At 35.5% G+C, this 22,156-nt stretch overlaps 1 protein-coding gene across 2 annotated transcripts; it reads left to right on the forward strand.

Moving 5' to 3' along the window:
* The first annotated feature begins 12,711 nt into the window (after window positions 1–12,711).
* Window positions 12,712–15,218, forward strand: LOC131646376 (pectate lyase-like). Of its 2 annotated transcripts, none has more exons than XM_058916428.1 (4): window positions 12,712–12,806; window positions 13,345–14,008; window positions 14,140–14,382; window positions 14,681–15,218. In XM_058916428.1, the coding sequence occupies exons 2-4, from the start codon at window positions 13,346–13,348 to the stop codon at window positions 14,903–14,905; spliced, it is 1,131 nt and encodes a 376-aa protein (XP_058772411.1). In that variant the 5' UTR covers window positions 12,712–12,806; window position 13,345; the 3' UTR covers window positions 14,906–15,218. The 2 variants fall into 2 exon arrangements, with proteins under 2 accessions (XP_058772411.1, XP_058772410.1); XM_058916427.1 differs by having other exon boundaries at window positions 12,716–12,991.
* Window positions 15,219–22,156: the final 6,938 nt, after the last annotated feature.

Consider the following 22,156-nt stretch of genomic DNA (forward strand, 5'->3'; position numbering starts at 1 on the left):
TAGATTCATTGAATAATCAATGTATCTAGTCTATAAAGAGACCAAATACATTAATTATTCAATGAACCTAAAAAATAACTTGTCTCTTATATAAAGGAACAGAGGTAGTATAATATTAGGTTAACATAAAAGGAAATATAATATTAGTATTAACCAATAAATCAATCAAATAATATCATGATTTTTTTTTAATGAAAAGCTGACACTATTTTGAGGTGCAACAGGTACTCTAATTCTTTGCAATTTCCATTTCAGGAAATATATAAAGAGTATGCACAAAATCAGCGCAAGAAGCACTAACTCAGAAGGTTCAACATGCAACATCAGAACATGCTCTGGAAAGACATCAAAAGATGGTCAAGAAGAATCGGAACATGGTCTATTGAAGAATCAGAAGAACTTGAGATCAGAAGCAGAAGCACTGAAGTTCTCATGGTATCACGCTAGAAGCACTTCAAGGTCAGAAGACAAGAAGATGCTCAGCACCAAGCTATTTGACTATGATGATATTCAAACGTTGTTTACACAAACATCAGATCAGAAGCAAGTACAAGATGGCAGGCTACGCTGACTGACAAAAGGAACGTTAGAAGCTATTAAAGGCAACGTCAGTAGACACAGCAAAAGCAAGGCTCGAGGTAGTTGACAAAAGAGTGAACATTAAATGCAATGCTGTACGGATCACGCAACGCATTAAATGCTCCAAACGACCATCTTCTCAAACGCCTATAAATAGAAGTTCTGATGAGAAGCCGAATACAACACTTTGCACAAACATACAGAAACGCTGTTCAAATCAAAATCTCTCAAAACTTCATCATCAACCTCACTTCATTACTGTTGTAATATCTTAGTGAGATTAAGCTTAAAGTTTATGGAAATATCACAGTTGTGATTATAGCTTTATAAGAAGCATTGTATAATCTCTTGTAAGAATTTACATTCATTTGTAAAGAGGCAGAGGAGATCAAGTTGTGATCGGATTCTCTAGAAAGTCTTAGAGGGTCTCTAAGCATTGTGTTCCTAGAGTGATCAGGTTGTGATCAGAATACTCTAGAAGACTTAGAGGTTATCTAAATGGAAAACCATTGTAATCTTGTGTGATTAGTGGATTAAATCCCCAGGTGAGGTAAATCACTCCAAGGGGGTGGACTGGAGTAGTTTAGTTAACAATGAACCAGAATAAAAATCATTGTGCATATTGTTTTTATCTTAAGAGTTTTAAAGCTACACTTATTCAAACCCCCCCTTTCTAAGTGTTTCTCTATCCTTCAATCCTCAGTTTGTTGGTTCTCCAAGAGCTCCTTGTGTCTTGGTCTAGGTGGACGCCCAGGAGCATCGGGTGTTATAATAGAATGTGAGACCTTATAGAACTATGTCACGTACCCATCTACACCGTGCCAACTGTTGAAAGTATTTGTGGGTGAATATTTTCTATATATCGTATCCATAGGGGTTGGTTTAATATCACTGCCGTTCTATAGCAGATTATTTTGAGTGAGTAAAAATAGTTGAGTTTGTTTTATTATTTTAAATATGCTATTAAATCTAAACAATTATTAAAACTAGAATGCTGAAAATTGGTTAACGATGAAAGAGATATGTTGAGCTTTAGGGTTGATCAACCTATTCCTATGCAATTTATTAGTTAAATCATAAGTGAACAATCATTTGAATTATTATCTTCACTTATCCTCAAACTTGATCCCATGTCTGTAGATCAAGTTAGATGAACTTCTACCAGTACGAGATTCGATCTCTCAGAATATCAATATCGATAAGAGTAATAGACCACAATAATTATGAAAACTCATTCACAATTCCATCTCTGCAAATTATGACTGAATCAATATAGTAACCTAGGGCAAAAGTTTAAACCTTTTCTTTCGATCAAAGATTCAACAATAATTTAACATACAAACAAGGTTTCTTATTAATAATAAATTCAAACAATTGTTCACAGGAATTAATCAATGGTATTGCATAATTATAGGTTAACTACTACCTTAAACTCAACAAAAGAGAATTAGCTCTCCATAGACATGAAGAACATACAAGGTTTAATTGAGGAATTCATCATGATCAATAAAATCTCTTCAATTGATGTAGAATCTTTCTTCAATGGTTGCTCCATGCTTCAGGATCAGATTTCTCTCTTAATTTTGTTCACCAAAAATCGCACACCTTTAATTGGCAGCTAGGGCTTCTATTTATAAGAGTTGGGCTGGATATGCGTCTCCGCAGCGCGGCCCAAAACAGTGGGTTTGGCGCGGCGCGCTTGCATCCCTCGCGGTGCGGCCTTGCTAGAAATTCTCCTTTTTGCTTTTCTTTTGATTCTTCCAGCTTCCTTTCCTCCTCATGCTCTTGTAAGGCTACTTTTCAGCTCCAAACCTGCATCAATAGTACCCAAAATGATTCGATTTGGTTCACAACATGAACTATACTTATGCAGTCCAATTCTCACTGAAAAACCCATGAAACTATCACAATTTGCTTAAGTTTAGAGCATAACTTAGATATAATAACCCATGAAAACACCATAAATTCATCCCTAACACCAGCTCAGGGTGGCCTACGTATGCTGATACTCCTCTAGGACTAGATGATGCGCTTAATCCTTAAAGATAGCACTGAGCTCCCGACGGGGAACGGTGTTAGGAGCAACCTCAAATGGAGACCTCGGTATCATCTGCAGACGTCCAAACTGTCTCATGCACCACTCTGACAGATACTAGACCATAGTGTTGGCCCACATGCCAACCATCTAGAATATAATGTGATGCGGTTGAATTTGACAACATTGTCGTAATCAGTGAAGGGAGTCCAATGGATGTCATCGTGAGCAGTACAATCGAGGTATACACGATATGGCCCCACTTTCTGATTCCCCTTTTAGAGAACATATCGTGCAGCCCTGGGCATGGGGTCAATGTAAGCGGGATGAGGATCGTAGCGGTGCATGCGGTGGAAATAAGAGATGATCCAGCTTTGAAACACAAATACGATAATATGCTAAATAAAAATGTGATATAATTAAATGTCAAATAATTAAAAAGAAATGTACTGTAAGGAGCATGTTAGAGCCAGTCAACTGTTTGGTCCTTTAGTTGGAGGCTTCATTCAGCTTCTGGTATAGGTGTACCAGAATGGCGGTCCCCTAGTTCCACTCGTGAACTGTAGTCGGATCAATAAAGTACCGGACATAAGTCATGTCCACGTAGGTTGAACTTTTGTCCACAAAGAGGGTAGTGCCTACCAAGAAAATGGACCAACACCACAGAGCGCATCAACGATGATACTCAATAAAAACCCATCACCCTCCTCCCCGGACTCCGCTGCCTCCAACAAATGGTTTTCATAAAACTCTTTCACGCTGGTGAACTGGATATGCGCCCCACTCGTCGGTCTGCACTGAAAATCGGCCATATTTTGGTCCATACCCAGATAATCCACCATCCAATCTATGGCCTCAACCCTCTGTATCCATGAACGGTCTAATAGCATCCTTCTGATCGACATGTGGAGCAGACAGGCTACATCGTGTACGGTGAATGTGAACTCCCCTACAGGAAAGTGGAAAGAAGACGTCTCTTTGTGCCACCGTTTAGCAAAATCCCCCTGCATGCCGTGGCTTATAATACTATATCTGGTCATGCATAACCCGCCAAGCCCGAAAGCAGCTACAACATCATTAAACCATTGAGCTTGTGGTTTAAAGATATCAAATATTTTCTGCGGATGGTTCACAGATTTTATGGTAGGTCGTTCCTATCACAACAAAAAACCAATAATGTTATTTAAATGGTATAAAGTCATTTGAACTATTTGTAATTAAAACGGTTAAATTAGATTAAGAAAAAAAAAACCTCGACGTTCCAAATACGTCGAGCAGTATGGTCATGGTAGTAAATCAAGAGGGATGTGTCGAAAGGCCCTCCCGAGAAGCCGCACTCCTCTGCGTCCTAAGCATCATCCTCGTCGTACTCAAGGTTAACCTTATATACCTCCTCCTCCCCGAAAAACTCCTTTTCCTCCCGACTAACCTCACGAGAGGAAGACACCCGAGACAGATGATGATCCTTCAGCCGCTCATACATTTGGACTTGCACTCAGACTCGACTCAATCCCCGTCCCGTAGTCACTCTTTGCTGTGCGACTATCTCGCGCTGAGTCGATGCTGTCTGTGGCTGCCTTCCCTTTCTAAGTCGCGCGGGTTGCTACCTCTATATCTTTCATTTTCCTGAAAACAAAATTTCGTAAGAGTATGAAGAAAACAAATTTGGAAGTAAAAAAACAAGTCAAACCAAATTTCAAAAGTGCATTTCCGAAATTGGTTTGAGGTGATTTCGAAAATGGACTTCCGAAATTACATGCGAAAATAACCCTTTTTGGCAGACATCCATTTCTTTCCCCAACTCATTAAAAATCCAATTTTTACCAACTAAACACTATTATTGACCTACAATAACTTCAACCTACAACATTTTTCTAATATCTAACAGCCCTAATAACATTTCCAATCTAGAGTGTAAAGTTGTGGAAACTTACAATTTCTTGAAGCTTTGAGTAGGTGTTGAATGAAGGTTTGAATCCTATATAAATGCTTGGAAGTAGTTGTAGAGTACCAATGCTTTGAATACAACTTGGAAGAAATGGGTCGGAAGATGAAAAAAAAAATTGTTTTGATATTATGAAGAGAATGAACATAAGGAGGTGTCTGTTTGAGTTTTGGTGAAAAAACGCAACAAGTTTCGGATATGCATCTCTACAGACATTTTAAAAAAAAACAGTAATTTCGGAGATATATATCCGAAATCACCCTTTTAGGTGTATTTGGATATGCATACTCAAAATATAGGGGTATTTTGGATTTTTTTACGCCGGGATTGTAAGGAGGTGCATATCATCACCTCTGTTCCAAGATTCTCACCTCACAGAAGAAACTCACTCTCTTCTTCCATCGCTAAATCGCAAAAACAATATCATTCTTTCTTTTTTAATCTAATAATCAATCGGTTCATCACAACATCATAGAATTTTCTCAAGCAACATCAACAAACATTTTAACAACAATAACATATATCATGCACATTAAGGAAATATTTGTAAAACCCAGAAACAAACAGAATCCAAATTCAAAGTTTACCAACGGAGTTGCTCGTTATGGATGACGCGATCTGAGTTGCTAATGAATAATGCGCTGCTATTATTATTGTTGAAAATTCATTGAAGTGCAGAGCATAATGGTTTGTTGAAATTGAGTCACTGATTTGTGTAATCTTCGAAGCTAATAGTGTTTTCGTGATTCCGGTTTTATGCAGGTCCAGTTGTTGTCGTTGCTGTGTGGTTAACAGAACTTTGTTGAAGGTGTGATGAAAATGCGTTCTCGGTTGCGTTGCTGGAAGTTGTTCCCCCCACCTTTCATATGAAACATCTTGACCATCTGTCATAACAGGATCAACTATGAGGTGTTTTGGACATATGTTTTGTCAGATGTTGTTACATCCTATACCAGAACATCCTTACAGTTCAAACTTGTTTTTAATCCTTGATGATTTGATTGAAAAATATGAGATTCTAGAAGATTCAAATACTCATAACAGACGCAACCAATCAAGAATTTTTTAGGACAAATGCAAATTTGTTTTAGTTTCAAAAAAGGTTCTTTGAGACTATTAAAAGATTTGATTTGATTTGTTCCTATTTTGTGTGAAGATATTGCAGCTGATTCAAAAAGGAAAAGATTGGATTTATTTTATAGTCCAAGCCCATATTGCAAGAGTCTATAAATAAGGACTTGCTATACCTAGTTTTGCAAGTATTCACAAATAGAAACCGGAGGTTCAAAATAAGGCTTGGTGTTTTGGGAGTCCTTTAAGTTTTGTGAATGTTCTACTTGTGTGTCACTCATGTATCTTTTGATACATTAAGGTGGACTGTGCGTTCTCACTCTTGAAGCTATTAAGAAAAAAATTGAGTATTGTTCTTGATCAAAGGTTTTAAGCAAGATCAAGTACTATTTATTTGAGAGTGTAATCTTTTTATTTGTTTCCTCGGGTCACAAGGTGTGTAATTGTTTTTATCACTAAGGTGATTGGAAGTGAGATGTCAATTTCTCATATCTAGATGTCAACTTTTGGGTAGAAGTTTCACGGGGTAGTGATTAGGAGATAAGTTATAAAATGGGGTTGTTTAGGCTTTGAACTAATTCTATTATAGTGGATTTCCTTCCTGAAATGATAGCCCCCAAATTAGGTGTTATTGCACTGAAGTAGGTTACCAATTTACTGTGTTATTTATCATTCTGCATTTAGTTTCAATTTTGATCACTGTGTTGTCAGTCAGCAGTTGGCATAACATCTGTCTTGACATTGTATGTTGTTAGGACATCTGTGTTGAAATTTGTTTTGTAAGTGCTAGAATTTCATTACATATAAAAGTTGTATGTTGTTTAAGGTTTAATGTTGTTAATATTTATTTAAGATGAATTTATCATATCTTATGTGGTTTGAGTGATTTTCGAACAACTTATTGAATATATAACTTTTCTAATTGCATTAGAAGATTATAATATGAAAGATAAATTTCTATTTGAAAACAAGTTACACGTTCAATTCCAGAAAAGAATCCTTAAGTCCATTATCTTCAATTTGCCCTTTAATAGTGAGAACTTGGTTTGACACTTTTAATTTTTCAACCTGCATTTCCTTCACCTCTAATTTAGTTTGTAAAGTAAATAATATGTTGCAAAATAAACTAAAAGTGAAGGAAAGGGGTTGAAAAAGTAGGAGCATTATAACAAGTTCTAACAATTAAAGAGAAAAATGTGGATAAGGAGCTAAAGAATTCTTGTCTAGGATTTAACGTGTAACTTTTTCTTTTAATATAATTTAATTTATCATATTATAGTGTTCTATATTAGACTGTATAGCGTCAGAAAATTGGAGTTTAAGCTATTAATTAACTTAACTCACAAAGCAAGAGTCGCCACTGAACTTTATTGTTTCCAAAAAAGGAAAGGGGGAAATATCGATAAAATCCACAAAGAGAAATCTGGATAAGGGGGTTGGTTATGCAAGGGGAAGGTATTAGCACCCCTCACATCTACGGTACTCCACAAGAACCTTTTGAAAATATGTGTTTTTTAAGTTAAAGCAGTTTTTGTTTATAAATGAATGAAGAGATGAGAAAATAAATGTTTTTGTTAGTGTGCTCAATAAGACATCGCATCTTGTGCCTACATACCACCTTTTTGCAATGGAGAAGTCAAAGCATTTATAGTTATGCTAAAAAAGAAACATGAGTTTTTATTATGAAAAATGTTTTAATGGAAAAAAGAGTGCAAGTGCACAAAAGAGTTTAAGGTTTGAAAAATAAGGTCGATGGCGATGCACAAGGCAACTGGCGTACAAAGAGTGTGATATGGCTTGGTATATGGACCAAGTATGCGAGGATGAACAGTTTATTCAAGCATAAAAACAAGCAAGCAAATAAAGCTAAAGATAAAGAAAGCGATAAAATCATTAAAAGGCTTCAAGAATGGGGGAAACAATTTGCCAAATGGGGATGAACTTAAAGTAAAGTAAATCCATACATGTTCATGCAAAATAAATCTATACAAAAAAACATAAAAGATTAAACATCAAAAGGAGTGAGTAAAAAGTATAAGTGTACTAGCCAAACACTAGCCTCCGGAACGATCAATCGGAACTATTAATCATGTAGGTGTCTATTGTAAGAATGCCCGTGATCAAGCTATGAGTGTGATAAACAAGAAAATGTTAGTAATGAAGCATAGAAATATGGATTAGAAAATGGTAAAAATAGGGAACACATATTAATCAAAATTAACAAAACAAAATCTAGAAATTTAAATTAAGTTCTAACAAAAATTAATTAAAATAAAAAGTATATTTTTTCGACATTCTTAATATGGAAAATAAAATCTAATTTTAATATTTTTGTATTTAGACCATGAATTGAAACAATAAAAAAAATTAAAGAGAATTTAAAGCAATTAAAGAAAACAAATAAATATGGGCTAAAAAACATTAATAGGGAGTGCAACTAGAAAGTCATTGGAGTGCAAACACTCTAGCCCATATAACATGTAAATATACCCCAGGGGGTGTTGGACTCGTTGGTGTTGTAAAAGCAAAGCACTGGGGTTATTGAATTTAGCCCAGACAAAATTAACATCCAACTAAAATGGAGGTATAGTGCTGAAATGCAGGGTGTGGCATTGGGTTTGAAAAAAAACAAATTGGGCCATGTAACAAACAGGCCCAAGAACTTACCCATCTACCAAGGGGATGTATAGTGACTCCATGGGGATGTGCAACAAGCAAAAAATAGATTGGGCGTGTAAGCTTCAAGCCCAACTCATCAATCTAACACAAAAAACCTTAGGGACTAAAAAAAAGGTAATTTCTTTATGCACCCATATAGGGTGGAAAACACTCATAATATTCCCAAATACCCTTCGGATATGCATATTCGAAGGCATCCTCATCACATTTTAACTAATTTCGGATATGCAAATCTGAAAACACCATTAACTACTTTCGGATATGCATATCCGAAAAATGCTTTGAGTGATTTTTTTCAAAACAATGATATCATTCTTTTAAAAGCTCCTATTATTTGACAAAATGTAACGGAAAATAAAGAATACGCAAACTAAAATAAATAGTCGATATCAAAATATGAAAATACTTGTTCGGATGAGTGCATAATGTCAAAATACTACAACAATGAAAAAAGTCATGAATAAAACATAAATAGGAAACTACTACAGAGTATGCCTAATGCGGACACCCTCCAACCTCCTCTTCCTCCTCTATGCCGCCGCACCAGACTCCTAAATGACCATCCTCTATACTATGGGAACCGTCTCTGAGCCTCTCTGCTCAATGATCCCTCTCTCCAATGACTCTCGCCCTATTGAGTGTATCTACTGGAAGAACGGCAGAAGATCAGTGGCATGGTCATCCTTAGCCTGTTGGTTCTCCAGGAGCTCCTCGTCTGCTGGTCTAGGTGGACACCCAGGAGCATCGGGTGTCATAATAGGATGTGACACCTGATAGAACCATGTCACATACCCATCTAAACCGTTCCAGCTCTGGGTGGCCTGCGTACACCGATACACCTCTGAGACTAGATGATACGCTCAATCCTCAAAGATAGCAGTGAGCCCTCGATAGGTAACGGTGTCAGGAGCAACCTCAAATGGAGACCTCGGTATCATCTGCACACGTCCAAATTGTCTCATGCACCACTATGACAGATACCTGACCATGGTGTTGGCCTCACATGCCAACCATCCAGAATATAATGTGATGCTGTTGAATTTGACAAAATTGTCGTAATCAATGAAAGGCGTCCACTGAATGTCATCGTGAGCAGTTCAATCGAGGTATACACGATATGACTCCACTTTCTGATCCCCCTATAGAGAACATATCGTGCAGTCCTGGGCATGGCGTCAATGTATGCGGGATGCAGATCGTAGCCATGGATGCTGTGGAAATAAGAGATGATCCTACTCTGAAACACAAATACGATAATATGTTAAAAAAGTGATATAATTAAATGTTAAATAATTAAAAAGAAATGTACAGTAAGGAGTGTGTAAGAGCCAGTCAACTGTCTGGTCCTCCAGTTGGAGGCATCATTCAGCTTTAGGTATAGGTATACTAGAATAGAGGCCCCCTAGTTCCACTCGTTAAATGTAGTCAGATCAATAAAGTACCGGAGATAAGTCATGTCCACGTAGGTTGCACTTTTGTCCACAAAGAGGGTAGTGCCTACCAAGAACTTGAACCAACACCACAGAGCGCAACCATGGTGATACTCAATAAAAAGCCCATCACCCTCCTTCTCGGACTCTGCTTCCTCCACCAAATAGTTTTCATAAAGCTCTTTTAGGCTGGTAAACCGGATATGCGCCCCACTCGTCGCTCTACGCTCAAAATTGGCTATATTTAGGTCCATACCCAGATAATCCACCATCCACTCTATGGCCTCAACCCTCTGTTTTTGGGAATGGTCTAATAATCTCCCTTTAATCGACATGTGGAGTAGACAGGCCACATCGTGTAGGGTGAATGTGAACTCCCCATTAGGAAAATGGAAAGAATTCGTCTCTTTGTGCTACCGTTTAGCAAAATCCCCCTACATGCCGTGGCTTAGAGGACTATATCCGGTCATGCATAACCCGCCAAGCCCGGAAGCAGCTACAATATCATTAAACCACTGAGCTTGTGGTTTAAACAGATCAAATATTTTCCGCGAATGGTTCACGAATTTTATGGTAGGTCGTTCCTGTCACTACAAAAAAACAACAATGTTATTTAAACGGTATAAAGTCATTTGAACTATTTGTAAATAAAACGGTTAAATTAGATTGTGTAAAAAAAAACCTCCTTGTCCCAAATACGTCGAGCAGTATGGTCATGGTAGTAAATCAAGAGGATGTGTCAAAAGGCCCTCCTGAGAAGCCGCACTCCTCTGCGTCCTAATCATCATCCTCGTCGTGCTCAGGATGAACCTTATGGATCTCCTCCTCCTCCCGACTAACCTCATAAGAGGAAGACGCCCGAGACACCCGACTCCTCGGTGTAGATGATTATCCTTCAGTCGGCTCATCCATTTGGACTTGCACTCGGACTTGACCCTGTCCCCGTCCCATAATCACTCTTTGTTGTGCGACTCTCTCACGCTGAGTCGATGATGTCCGTATCTGCCTTCCATGTCTAAGTCGTGTGGTCGGTACCTGATTTTTTGTTATTTTCCTGAAAGCAAAATTTCGTAAGAGTATGAAGAAAACAAAATTGGAAGTAAAAAAAATAACTCAGACCAAATTTCGGAATTGCATATCCGAAACTGGTATGAGGTTGTTTCGGAAATGCACTTCCAAAATTACATGCGAACAACCCTTTTTTGACAGACAACCATTTTTGGCCCTAACTCATTCAAAATCCAATTTTTACCAATCTAGAGTGTAAAGTTGTGGAAACTTACAATTTCTTGAAGCTTTGAGTAGGTGTTGAGTGGAGGTTTGAATCCTTTATCAATTCTTAGAAGTAGTTGTAGAGTTCCAATGCTTTGAATACAACTTGGCAGAAATGGGTTGGAAGATGAAAACAAAATTTTGTTGATATTTTGAAGAGAATGAACATAAGGGGGTGTCTGTTTGAGTTTTGGTGAAAAAATGCAACAAGTTTCGGATATGCATCTCTAAAGACATTTTTTTTTTATAAAAAAATGCGTGAGTTCAGAGATATATATCTGAAGTCACCCTTTTAGGTGTATTCGGATATACATATTCAAAATATAGGAGTATTTTGGATTTTTTACGCCGGGATTGTAAGAAGGTGCATATCATCACCTCTGTTCCAAGCTTCTCACCTCACTGAATAAACTCACTCTGTTCTTCCCTCGCTAAATCGCAAAAACAATAACATTCCTTCTTCCCCATTCTAATAATCAATCGGTTCATCACAACATCATTGACTTTTATCAAGCAACATCAACAAACATTTTAACAACAATAACATATATCATGCACCTCAAGGAAATAATAGTAAAACACAGAAACAAACAGATTCCAAATTCAAAGTTTACCGACTGAGTTGCTCGTTATGGATGACGCGATCTGAGTTGCCAATGAATAATGCGCTGCAATTGTTGTTGCTGAAAATTCATTGAAGTGCAGAGCATACTGGTTCGTTGAAATTGAGTCACTAAGTTGTGTAACCGTCGAAGCTAACAATGTTTCCGCGATTCCGATTTGCTGTAGGTTCAGTTGTTGTCGTTGATGTGCGGTTAACATAACTTTGTTGAAGGTGTGATGAAACTGCGTTCTCGGTTTCGTTGCTGGAAGTTGTTCCCCCCACCTTTCATATGTGAGCAAGTCTTTTTATAGGAGTGGTAGAGTGAGGGCAGTATGGTGATTGTGTGAAGGATTTGGATAAGAATGGATCAAGAATTTGTTATGATTTTCTGAGCTGTGAATTTTTACTGTGAGAGATCCGTGATTTTATGGGGAGTGAAGAATAACGTGAATTCGTTGTGGGAGGGTTGAGAGAACTGGAGTTTGTTCATTTTTGTCTTGACTTGAAAATATGGAAATATGGCTTCAAAATGGCTTAAAAAGTCTTGCAAAATGGCATGGCTCAAATAGAATTAAATGGTTTCTTCAAAAATGGAATATTGCATATTTTAGTGAGCATTGACGAAATAAGAATTTCACATAATATACATAAATTTTGTATGAATTATATATATATATATATATATATATATATATATATATATATATATATATATATATATATATATATATATATATATATATATATATAGTTTAAGGGACCCATATTGCATGCAAGGAAAAACTAAAAATATCTAATTTTAATTCATATGTAATATTTTTGGCACTGTGAAACTATGGTGAAGATAAAATTTAACCAAGTTTCTATTTCTATGATGTTTCTACTTTACATGAAAAAAAATAAAAATGAACGGTTTAATAAAATTGGTCTTCCACTTGGCAAGGAGGACCAAGAAATAAAAATAGAAATAAATTTTATGTGGTAAGATTCACTACAATTTTGTGAGGTCAAAATAACAATATCCTTCTATTTTCAATCATAATCTATATGTAAAGAGTATAATCATGTCAATTTTTATATTTACACTATTTAAAAACCCATTTTATCGTCGGAAGGAAGAGGGTTCTTTCCATTTGGCAGAGAACCATGATGGCAAAATTGTACCATCTCTTTCATTTAACCATTTTAGTGGTAATCATACCTATATTAGTGCATGCTAATGTCAAAGATGAAGAATCATATTGGGATAATATATTGCCATTTATTAATGATACATATTGGCGAGAAAAAGCGGCAAATGCTGAAAAAACAAACAACAGAGCTTATACACCTGACCCATATGCCGTCACTGGAAACATGACTTCTATTGTTAGCGAGTGAGCTTTGAGCAATTAACATATTTACCAATATATTTAATTTTATGGGAGGAATTTTAAACCCCATCCATTTTATTTAGATTTTTATTCTAATTGCAAAACTGCCTCTTTGTTATCAATATATACACATACATAAATCTATGCAAAATCTCAAAGCATAGTGAAAATAAATAGAGAATTTTGCAATTTCATATGAAAAACAAAATAAAAACAGGAACATTATCTTATGAAAAATAGAAACTTACATTATGTCTCAATAGTTATTATATAATATATATTTCTTTGTTTCTATCATTTAAATAGTTTTTAGTGTGACATGTCACTTTTTAATATTTATTTTGTTTTATAAATAGGATGATAACTGGAGGTAATACTGGAAGAAGGAATCTAGGGGGACAAAAAATGGGAAGAGGTAGTCCATGTATGGCTACAAATCCCATTGACAGGTGTTGGAGGTGTGATCCTAACTGGGCAACAAACCGCAAGAAGCTTGCAAATTGTGTGCAGGGTTTTGGCAGGAAGACTACGGGTGGAAAAGCCGGTCCTATCTACGTGGTAATTGATCCTTCTGATAATAACATGCAAAATCCACTTCCAGGTACTCTTCGTCATGCAGTTACGAGAAATGGACCTTTGTGGATCATCTTTGCTCATAGCATGGTCATTAAGCTCAATCAGGAACTCATAATGACAAGTGACAAGACCATTGATGGACGAGGAGCTAATGTTGTCATTGCTAAAGGTGCTGGTATTACTATCCAATTTATCAGTAATGTTATCATCCACGGGATAAAAGTTTTTGACATCCAAGTTGGTAGTGGGGGACTTATTAGAGATGCCGAGAACCATTTTGGTCTAAGGACTAGGAGTGATGGTGATGGAATTTCAATTTTTGGATCCAGCAATATTTGGATTGACCATGTTTCCATGAGAAACTGCAAAGATGGACTCATTGATGTAATTATGGGATCTACTGCAATTACCATTTCCAATTGCCATTTCACAGATCACAACGAGGTAATTAATAACTTGGTAGATTTTTTTGTACATGTTTTAGTTTGTAATAATAATTAATCAAGAATTTTAAATGAAATATATTACCTAATTTTAGGTTTTTTTCTTTGCTTTCGTATATATGGTGTATGTAGGCGATGCTGTTTGGTGCGAGTAATGACTATGATGGTGATAAGAAAATGCAAATTACACTTGCATTCAACCACTTTGGTAAGAGATTAATCCAAAGGATGCCAAGGTGTAGATATGGTTTTATCCATGTGCTTAACAATGACTACACTCATTGGGAAATGTATGCTATTGGTGGTAGCCAAAACCCTACTATTATAAGTGAGGGTAACCGATTCATAGCCCCTAACAACCCCCATGCTAAAGAGGTATGCATCTACTTATGAGTCATGCTTATCCATAATAATATACTATTTACATGTTCTAGTTGTACCTTGGTAAACACATTTATTTTTTAAACTCTTAGTATTCATATATTATCATGTCTTAAATACTAATTGCATCATTACTTTATAGAAAAATCTTAAAGATTTCTCTATAAATACGATTTTTCTTCATAATTGTCCTGTCACATGACACGGTTGAACACAACAAAGGAATAAAATTAAATTTATGAAACTAGAATGAAAAATTAGTCTCACGGTATTGTCTACTTTGATATTTAAGATAACAAAGAGGGATTACTCACCAGAGTCAGAATGGAAAAACTGGCAATGGAGATCAATCAACGATGTCTATATGAACGGAGCATTTTTTGTACAAGGAGGACCTGTGCTGAATAACAGACCATTCTCAAGAAAGGACATGATCAAATCTAGGCCTGGAACTTATGTAAAAAGGCTTACTCGTTATTCTGGAAGCCTTAGATGCAGAATGGGGAAGCCTTGTTAGTCTTAAAATTCCTTTCTCAAATTTAAATAGCACTAAGCATTAACATTCACTATAGCAGGCAAGAATAAGAAAAGTTGCATTGTTCATGTCTCTAGAACTCCTAATAGATCAGGTCTTTTCAAAGTCATTGCTTGTCTTGGGGACTTGTTAGCATTAATTAAGATTTTAAATACACTAGATTGATTTTTAGTTTTCCCAGAGTATACAAATTCCTAGATAAATGTTTTTTGATTAATCACTCAATGTATTTATTGTAACACAATTATAAATACAAGTAGTGTGATCTAACGAAAGACACACATAGTTTACAAAATTCTCTATAGTATCAATAATGATTTATCATATAGTAACTCTATCTTTTTATTCAATATATAATATATCTTATGTTTCCGTCCTACGGTTATCCCTATGCATGTCTTTATCCCCTCACCCCATTCGGGTGAATAAAATATGTTGACATTAGCAAAATATATAAGGGGTATTTAGGAAAAGCTCAGACATAATGATATGATGGGGGAAGGATTGGCAAAGACCAAAGAAACTCCCATAAGAGTATAAATGTAACGCTAAACCAAAGAAACTATGATAATTTTCATTTTACCTAGTGTAACAAAACATATGTAAAGAATATAGATTTTGATTTATAAATGGATTTGGAGATGACATGACAAAATATATAAGGGGTATTTAGGAAAAGCTCGGACTTAATGATCTGATGGGGAAGGATTGGAAAAGACCAAAGAATCTCCCATAAGAGTATACATGTAACATTAAACCAAAGAAACTATGATAATTTTCATTTTACATAGTGTAACAAACATATGTAAAGAATATAAATTTTGATTTATTATTATACATATGGTTAGTTCCATTGAAACAAATACAAAAGTACATAAAAAATACAAATTCATATTGACAACTTAATTTCTGCAATCAATCACATACTTCTATTTTTGGAAGGATAAATTTGGAGATATAAAACAGGATTCAGAATTTGAATGCCTCTGACTGTTAACTTGAAAGTTGCAAAGGAAATTAATTAGAGGAAATGGTTAGGGAGAGGAGTGTTGCCACTAGTTGTATGTGTGAGAAAATTAAGCATAAAGAGAATATGATCCTTCAGAAATCGAGATTGAAGTGGGATAGAAAGGGAGACTCCAATACTAGATTTTTCCATAGAGATGTGAATGAGAGAAGGAGGAGGAAATTTATATGATCGGTCTTGTCGGAGAGAGGTTTGTTGGAATCGATGGAAGAGGTTAGAAGATGTTTTCAGAGAAGTTTGTGGAGACTGATTTCAATCTCCCTTGTTTAGATGGAATCCCTTTCTCAGTTTTATCTTCATAGGATAGTTTATCTCTTGAAACCCCTTCTCTGATTTGAAGATTAAGGAAGAAGTGTGGGGGCGCGAGGGTTCAAAGAGTCTCGGACTAGACGGTTATGATTTTTTCTTTATTAGGAAGTGTTGGTCTTTTATGAAGGAATATTTCTTTAGGTTCTTTAAGGAGTTTTATGAGAAAGCTTTGTTGTTCAAATAGATCATTTCATATTTCTTAACCTTGGTGCCTAAAAAAGATGTCCCTGTAATCCTTGGAGATTATAGACCAATTTGTGTAGTAGAGTGTTTCTAAAAATCTCTCACAAAATTATTATCCGTGGGGTTAAAAGAGTGTTGAGTTCAATTGAATCTAATTGCCAGAGTGCTTTTATTCCGGGTAGGAAACTCTTGGACGGTGTTCTAGTGGTGAATGAGATAGTGGACTACGCTTCGATGGGTAAAAATAGTTGTTTGTTATTTAAAGTAGACTTCGAAAAATCCTATGATAAAGTGAGCTCGAAATTCCACAAATATATGTTTAGAAGAATGGGATTTGGGTAAGTTTGGTTAAGTTGGATGGACGCAATGGTGTTTTCTAGTTGGATTTCGATTTTGGTGAACGGTAGTCCCACAAAAGATTTCTCTGCTGGAAGGGGGCTTAGACACGACGATCGTTTATCCCCCTTTCTTTTTGTTTTGATGGCGGAAGGTCTTATGATGTTATTTAGGAAGGTTGCAAGTATCAGCGAGTTTGTGGCTTTTTCGATGGAAGATAAATGCAAGGTGGATATTCTACAGTTTGCAGACGATACACTATTTTTTAGGGAAGGTAGCTGGAGGCAGGTTTTGGCCCTTAAAACGGTGCTAAGGGATTCGAAGTGATATCGGGTCTTGGTGTGAATTTCCACAAAAGTAGATTAACTGGCATTAATCTTAGTGAGCATTTTATTACCGCGGTTCCTAACTTCTTATATTATAGGATAGAAGATAAATATTTCCTCTTCCTTGGGATCCCCATAGGAATTAGCTGAAGGAGAATTTCTTCGTGGAATATTTTATTGTCTAAGTTGAGGGCTTGGTTAGATAATTGGAAAGGTAAATTTATCAGTTTTGAAGAAAGGATCACCCTCTTGAAATCGATCATTTCTACATTGGCTAGTTTCCTACTCTCCTTTTATAAAGCTTCTGTGAAGGTTTGCAAAGAAATTTTGAAGAATCAATCAAAATTCCTTTGGGACAAAACAAAAGAAAAGATAAGGATCCATTGGGTAGGGTGAAAGAGCATTTTTTTACCGGTGTCGAGAGGTAGTTTGGGTTTGAAAAGGATAGGAGACTTCAACAAAGCTCTTCTCTTAAAATGGAGGTGGAGGATTATTTAAAATGAAGAACCTTTGTAGAAAGAAATTCTAACGGCCATGTACGGATTCATTTGTAGGCACGTTATTTCCTATTCTAACCTAGATACATCTTATCAAACTCCGCTTGGTGGAACCATCTAATGAATTTGGAACATTGTTTATCGGAAACCATTTTTGCAAAGAACATTAGTTTTACTGTTGGCAATGGAAAATTGGCGTCATTTTGGTAAAATTCTTGGATTGAGAATTGTAGTCTTAAGGTGAAGTATCTTGACCTCTTCACTTTAATTAATAGGAATGCAAGTTCAGAGGATGCAATGGGCAGCTGGGTGGAAGGAAACTAGGAGTGGGATAATTTTGGTATAGGTACAGTTTTCCAGGATTCTGTTCAAACCATTATGCTGCATCTAAGGGCTTATCTGGCAGATATTGTCAAAAATAGTTTGAGTCTGTTTACGAGATTGCGTAGTGGAGCTAGCTTAGTCGAAGGGTGAACGGACTCGTTGAAACTATTTGAAAGTAGAGAGAAAACAAGAAAAGGGGGTTTGAATTGGGTTTTCAAAAATGTTTCTTTTTAGAAATACTACTCACAGAGATCAATGATATAGTTAAGAGGGAGAAGAAAAGGAACACGTTCAGTTATACGAGTTCACCTTAGAAAATGCTAATCTGGTCCATCCCCCAAGGTGATTTCATCTTAGAAAAATACTTAATACAATAATCTTTAAAGATTATAAACAACCTCTAAGAGTCTAGAAATACACCTTATCCCTCTCAAGTATACAGACTAACAAGCTAGTCACTTGAGGAATACAAATCTCAACAGATTTACAAAATGATAATGTTTACAAGATATTGCTTCTTAATAAGCAGATTGAAACACAAACTATTTAGAACAAATGTTAACGTTATCTAATGAGCAACAACTCTTATGTTCTAGATATTCTTAGAAACTAGATTTCTCACAACGGAGTATTCAGTGTAGTTTCTCTAAGATATTTCTTTCTCTTTTTCTCTCTTTGAAGTTTAACTATTGAGTTTGAAATATATATATATATATATATATATATATATATAGCATTTTTGCAGTGTTGTTATTCTGTGTGGATTATCAGCTTCTTTAAAGGATAGTGTCTCATATATATAGTCCCCAATAAATGACCGTTGAGAAGGATAAGTTGAAACTTTCCTTGCAACTTGATGTAACAGCTCCAAAAGGCCGTGGGGGACAAAGATCACGCCAAAGTCAGAATATTACAATATGTCCTGCAATAGTGAAAAAGTTGATGTATTGTTGAACCATATTGCTTCTAGTACAAATTATTTGATCATTCTTCTTTTTGATATGTACTTCTTATCCGAAGTAGAGAGAGTAGCGAACGTAGACGTTCCAAGAGAAAATATTCTTCAGCGTCAGAAGGAAGTCTTCAGAGTTGAAAGTAGCAGCTTATCTAAATGTGCATTCTATTTTTTCCGAGCTGGAAGCAAAAGCGTATATAAGCAGAATTCTGATCTTTAAGAGTAGCTTAGCTTCAAAACCTTTGTAAATCATTTTTCTGATTAGTCATTCAACATTCTTCAGAACTTCTGATGTCACTTCAGAATTGGGATGAATAGTTCTTCTAATGTGTGATGACGCTGATTCTGGTGATTTTTTGGACAACAATCCTTAATCATCCAAAATATTAAATCTTCACACTGAAGAAACTATTAGAGCAAAAAATTGTTACATAACAAATATATGTATTGTTATCAATAAAACCTAAAGATTGAATGCAAAACCAAATCTTGTTCTAACAATTTCCCCCTTTTTTTGATGATGAGAAAACCATGTATTTTGATGAATAATTTTTACAGCGTAATATCACAAGAAATAAACAAATCAGAGTTTAGATAGAGAACCCCCCTGAGATATACAACCTCCCCTTTAGTCAAAGACTTACAATTTTGTGAATGAAGGGATAACTAAGAATTATTTAGAAAACTCCCCCCGAGTTAAAAAAAAATCTCCCCTAAATCTAAAACTTAAGACTTTATTAGAAACGTAGGGTTTTCAGAATTTGTTTGCATTTTATCTGATCATTATTGTAAGCACTCACTTAATCAGAGCATCAATATTAGAGAACTTAGATCTTTAAGTATCAGAGCTCGTGAATTCTCATAAGTCAGAGTACATATTTCTCATGTAACTTAGAACTTGATGAATCAAATCAGAGCATGATTTCATAGTACCAGAGCATATGATTCAGTAGTATTATAACATTGCTGGTTAATTTGTATCAGATCATTAAGCCTTGTGAACCAGATATTTCTGAACATCAGAGCATGTATCATCAACTATTTATCTTATCATATTTTTCTGACTGATCATCAGAAGTTTTCTCATCTTTATCCGGATATAATTCGTTTATCAAAATTAGTGTATTCTTGAATCTCATTTAAAATCTCATTTTCAATTAAAATGTAAGCAGCGAGATTTGTTGAGAATTAGATATAGATAAAAATCATCATTATATTTCTCCCCTTTTTTGTCATAATAAAATTTTTAAAGACAATAAATAATTGATTTTGTCATGATTAAGCACATAATAAGGAACAGAGAGAAAAACAAAGACACAAACTTTGATTTCATTGAAATTTGATAAAAGAAACAGAATGGTCAAATTTACAAGAAACATTTAGAGATAATATTTTTTGAAAATGTGTAGAAACAAGGGATTCTAAAAATGCTTAAAGGTTAGTAGAAGGAAAATTTTCTCTAGAAGCTTGGACAACATCTCTTTAATTATAGCATTCTATGCATCTTGGTTGTCAAATTGATTTCTGACTTGCTGTTGTTCAGTCTTGACATATTCAAGAGTATTTATTAGAAGAGGGAATAGATTATCATTTGAGCTACTGGAAGTCCCTTCAAAAATCTTGAGATCGGGAGTTTTATCTTCTTCAACTGCTTTTTCATCAGCTTCTTTTTTAGCAGCTTCTTCGGCTGCCTTAGCAACTGAAAGCTCAACAGCTTTTTTTCTTCTTCAACCCTTAATCTTTCATCAAACTTTGTGATTGAAGTTTCTCACACTTGCTCTAGAAGATCCAAGATCTTTTGGAATTCCTCAGACATCTATTTTTTGAGAGAGTTCTGATGGGTGTTGTAACTAAATAGTCTAAATATAAACTGCAAGTGCACAGCCTATCGAAGTAATATATACGATTATCGAACCACAGTGACCAATCGTCAATCTATCGACTTAATTGTTAAGGTGTTTATCCAAGGAAGATCAATATAAGGGAATGAGTGCAATACAAGGAAATAAAAGTAAGTTAAATTAAACAGATAAAGACAAATAGGATCGAATGTAAATCACGTGAATCAGACAATGTTCCAGTTATACATGTATAGAGCTACTTTTGAGGTAATATTTTCTACTTATAGAAAGGAATGATTTAACGGGAACTTGTTGCTTTCACGTACTAAGAATCGAGTTTACCCTTTAAGTATATCTCTTCATTTGTCACGTAATGAAATATGCTCCTTGCGTTAAAGCAGTGAACCTATTTTTAAGAAATCAATTACTTATCTTAGTAGAAAAGTGATTTTAACTTGAGAAATTTAACTTAAAGAGATTTTTGGTGTTTAGCCAAAAATCAGATTTCAAACCCACAAACGCGTCCGAAAATAGTTTCGAAATCATTTTCTAAAAATATTTTAAAAAACTCTAGTTAACCAAACGAATGGCTTTTGCTCTTTCTGTTTGGTTAATAACTAACCTAGTTTGATCTTAAGTATGGACGACTTTCAATCTTACCCATAATATTAAATATAGTAAATGAGTATTAAAAGTTAAAACATCCTCAGTAGTTTTTTATATTAATAAAACATTGGAACACTATAAATTTAGCCAGACATGGAAATAAATGTGAGCCTATAAAACATGTAGGCTATGGTAAGAGCGGAAAGTAAAAGGTACGAGTCTATAAAACGTGTAGACAATGGTAAGAGCATTTAAAGTCTATAAAACATGTAGACTATGGTAAGAGCATTTAAAGTCTATAAAACATGTAGACTATGGTAAGAGCATTTAAAGTCTATAAAACGTGTAGACTATGGTAAGAGCAATAAAATAAATAAATAAAGCGATTAAATAGAACCTTACTCCAATCGGAGATTTGAATCTGATACAAAGTAAAAGATGGTATGATGAACTTCAACCATAGTGCTCCAAACTAGATTACAAACTTAATCTACACCGCAATAACTCCCCGATGTGAAGAGATTATCACTTTACAGATACTGATGGTGTATGGCTTAAGAAGTACTAAGCTTGGATGAAAAAAATGAAATGAAACTCCCTTGCTATTTATAGAGGTTCCTGGAACTATGTAAAGACCAACATGCCCCTCAACTCCTTCTGAGCGGGAAACCATTTGTGAAGGCCGCGGGCACGGCCACCTCACCGCGGGCGCGGTGTGTGTAAAGAGGAAGATCGTGGGAACATGGCAGTTGGCCACTGGGTGAAAGTGGGCCACGTCATCGCGTTCCCTGTAGCCGGCGTGGAGCTGGACGCCATGTGTGCATTTCTC

Source organism: Vicia villosa, linkage group LG2 (genome assembly GCF_029867415.1).
Source record: "Vicia villosa cultivar HV-30 ecotype Madison, WI linkage group LG2, Vvil1.0, whole genome shotgun sequence".
NCBI lineage: Eukaryota > Viridiplantae > Streptophyta > Magnoliopsida > Fabales > Fabaceae > Vicia > Vicia villosa.